The 2,675-nt window shown below is 39.7% G+C and overlaps 1 protein-coding gene across 1 annotated transcript; it reads right to left on the minus strand.

The window, feature by feature from the left end:
• On the minus strand, positions 313–2,675 carry LOC18590288 (putative protein TPRXL). Its single transcript, XM_018126463.1, has 2 exons — positions 1,700–2,675; positions 313–713 (listed from the first exon to the last, which is right to left on the minus strand). The coding sequence occupies exons 1-2, from the start codon at positions 2,429–2,431 to the stop codon at positions 684–686; spliced, it is 762 nt and encodes a 253-aa protein (XP_017981952.1). The 5' UTR covers positions 2,432–2,675; the 3' UTR covers positions 313–683.

The following is a 2,675-nucleotide window of genomic DNA, read 5'->3' on the forward strand; positions in this document are numbered from 1 at the left end:
TTGTGTGAGACCATCATAAGACAGAAGCCAAACTCCTATGAACTATTTAGAAAATACCTGAAAACCCAGGAAACAACAGATCTCGTTTCATATTTAGGTTCTCTGATACTTCAGGCCCTGTCCTTGGACTCCTCTGGTCCAAAAGGCAATACATTGCAGATATTTACATGTAATCTTATATTTTGCCAGGTACATTATTACTATTACTGTTTAAACCTTTGTGCAACTTATTTAACTTCAACTGGGTCTGAAGTTTGGTATTAGATATCCTTTATGATAGTTATTGCTTATTTTTGTTCATGGTAGAGGACCTGAAAAAGAATCTTGAATTCACAATATATTAAGGATAATTTCTCAAAAGAAATACTGAAGGAAGCATGGGAAAGCACCTTGCTTAGTTACAGGAACTGCAAGTATGAGGATTTGGAAAACTTTGGAAAAGCTTCAAGATCAATTGATTCTATCCTCTAAAAAGCAGAAGTTCCTGTAGATCATCCATTCTTACGCAGCTCACCACCATAGTTAGTACTACAGGACTTCCAATCAGTGCTTAACACATCAAAGAGGTTGCCAAGGGACCTGTATCTGTTTCAGCAAAGTTTTTACGGTACATAGCTTGCGATTTGGACAGCAAAATATGATTCTATCCTCGAAAATTCAAAAGCTTCAGTTGATTATCCATCTTACTTCAGTTTTGCTATCAAGTTTAAGACCTGCAGATATTCCATTCAGTGCTATACAGTATGAGTTCAAAGAGACAAATGTATCAGTTTCAGCAAAGTTTTTACAGTATATATGTGGTAAGTTGCACAGCAACTCAAAAGCCTTAGCCACTGGGATTTTGGTTTTGCCTTATTAGATAATTATAAGCTCTGGCTTCCTATTTCTGTTTCAGTTAGTATCAGAATCAAAATAGACGAATATTTAATTATTGAACCCCCAGATAAGCACTCACACAACCAAGCCAACCTACTATCATCACACCAAACAGTACAGACCCCTTCACACAAATATCTTATGAACAATAATACCTCCAACATCTCAAACGAAACAAGAAAAGTTCAAAGCTATCAAGCCACCAAGTAAAGCCAAAACCCAGCATTCTCCAATAAGACTTCAGTACATTCAACTGGTCCCTATATCCCTAACTCCCTAGCACTACCATTGCAACAATCAACTTTACATAATCTGGCCCCAGAAAGTGCTATTATAACTCAAACTAATTGAACAACATGCAATAAATAGCTAAATGTAGAACTCCCCTTAACACCAATAAACTCAATGAAAAACTTCCTTTCTATAATTTAGCAAAGATAACTTGGATTTTAGCAAAGCTCAGATAATTCTCTAATGACTTTACAATATGCATAAAGGAATCTGCTTTCAAGTTTATAAACTCTTACGTTATAACCCCTAAATTTCTATGTTTTTCTTTTTCCACATTTTATCCCAAAAAAAACCTAAACCACATAACAAAAAAAATTAAATTACATAAACAAAAAAAATCAAATTTTGATTACATTAATCAAATACTTATACAACTTTCAAAAAAAAAAAATCAAATACTTATACTTTTCCATGTCCAACAGTCAATAATCAAAAGCCTAAAATAAAAAGTAAAAAGAAAGAAAAATCAAAACACAAATTCTTTCCTCAATTAATCAAGAAATCCAGTTTGTCTCCAAACAGCATTCCTTACCTGCCTAAGATCCCTCCCTTTTAGGGTTCTCCCGACGCCTTCGAGCACCGAACAGGCCAACATAGGGGACTGCGCTAAGCTCCTGGCCACAATCTCATGCGGCGGCAACATTTCCCGTTCTTCCTCCACGTCCAAGTCGTAATCGTTGTCGAATTCTCGGTTTCTCCCCATCGTTTTCGCCAGTATCGGCACGTTAACCGGTGCCGATTGATGAAACCTTCCTAGAGAAGAAGAGTAAGACGAAACGATTGGGATTCGTTCTTGCGGCGGTTTCGGAATCGAAGGGATTAAACGAGAAGATGAGGAGGAGGAGGAGGAGGATACTGATGTGGTAGAGGAGGAAGATGATGCTGACGTGGAAATTGACGCTTTTTGGTAGAAGTGGAAGTGCGGGCGGGAAGGGTCGCGGATGGCGGCAAGGATTCCAAAGTTTTCGGAGTGAGGGAAGGATTTATGGTTACGGGGGCTGGAGGAAGGAGAAATTTGGTGAAGGGAATTTTGGAAGCCGCCAGCGGAGTTGTAACCGTTAGAGTTGTCGGAGAAGTCGCCGGAGAAGAAGATATCGTCTTCATTGAGCTCTTCAGCGGCGGCGGAAGAGGAGGAAGGTTGGTCGAACGGAGGCGCGTGGGAGTAGACGCCGAGGAATCGGTCGGTTGATGGGGATTTGGGGTGGCGGAAGCGTGAAGGTCCATTGATCTCCATTGTTGGCCTGGGTCGGGTCCGGTTGTTCATCGGTGATTGGTGACAGCTGCTTTTAAAGGGAAAAAGAGAGAATTTTCTTTATTTATTTTCCTTTTTGGGTGTGAAAGGAAAGCAAGAGTGACGTGGAAAAGGACAAATAGTAGGGGATATCAAGGGATAAGGATACGAGAGAAAGTCGGTCGCTTTTTCGGGAGGACGGAACTGCAGTGTGGATTTCGATTTCGATTTCGATTTGGAAATGCCAAACTTAGATTAGCCTTTTTTTTCTCCTTTC

Source organism: Theobroma cacao, chromosome 9, assembly GCF_000208745.1.
Source record: "Theobroma cacao cultivar B97-61/B2 chromosome 9, Criollo_cocoa_genome_V2, whole genome shotgun sequence".
In the NCBI taxonomy this organism is placed as follows: domain Eukaryota; kingdom Viridiplantae; phylum Streptophyta; class Magnoliopsida; order Malvales; family Malvaceae; genus Theobroma; species Theobroma cacao.

Bases quoted from the DNA above. Each gene is read 5' to 3' on its own strand.
- LOC18590288 (XM_018126463.1), bottom strand. From the start codon at position 2,431: ATGAACAACCGGACCCGACCCAGGCCAACAATGGAGATCAATGGACCT. The intron at 714-1,699 runs GTAAGGAATGCT...GAATATCTGCAG, and splicing joins AAGGGAGGGATCTTAGGCAG to GTCTTAAACTTGATAGCAAA.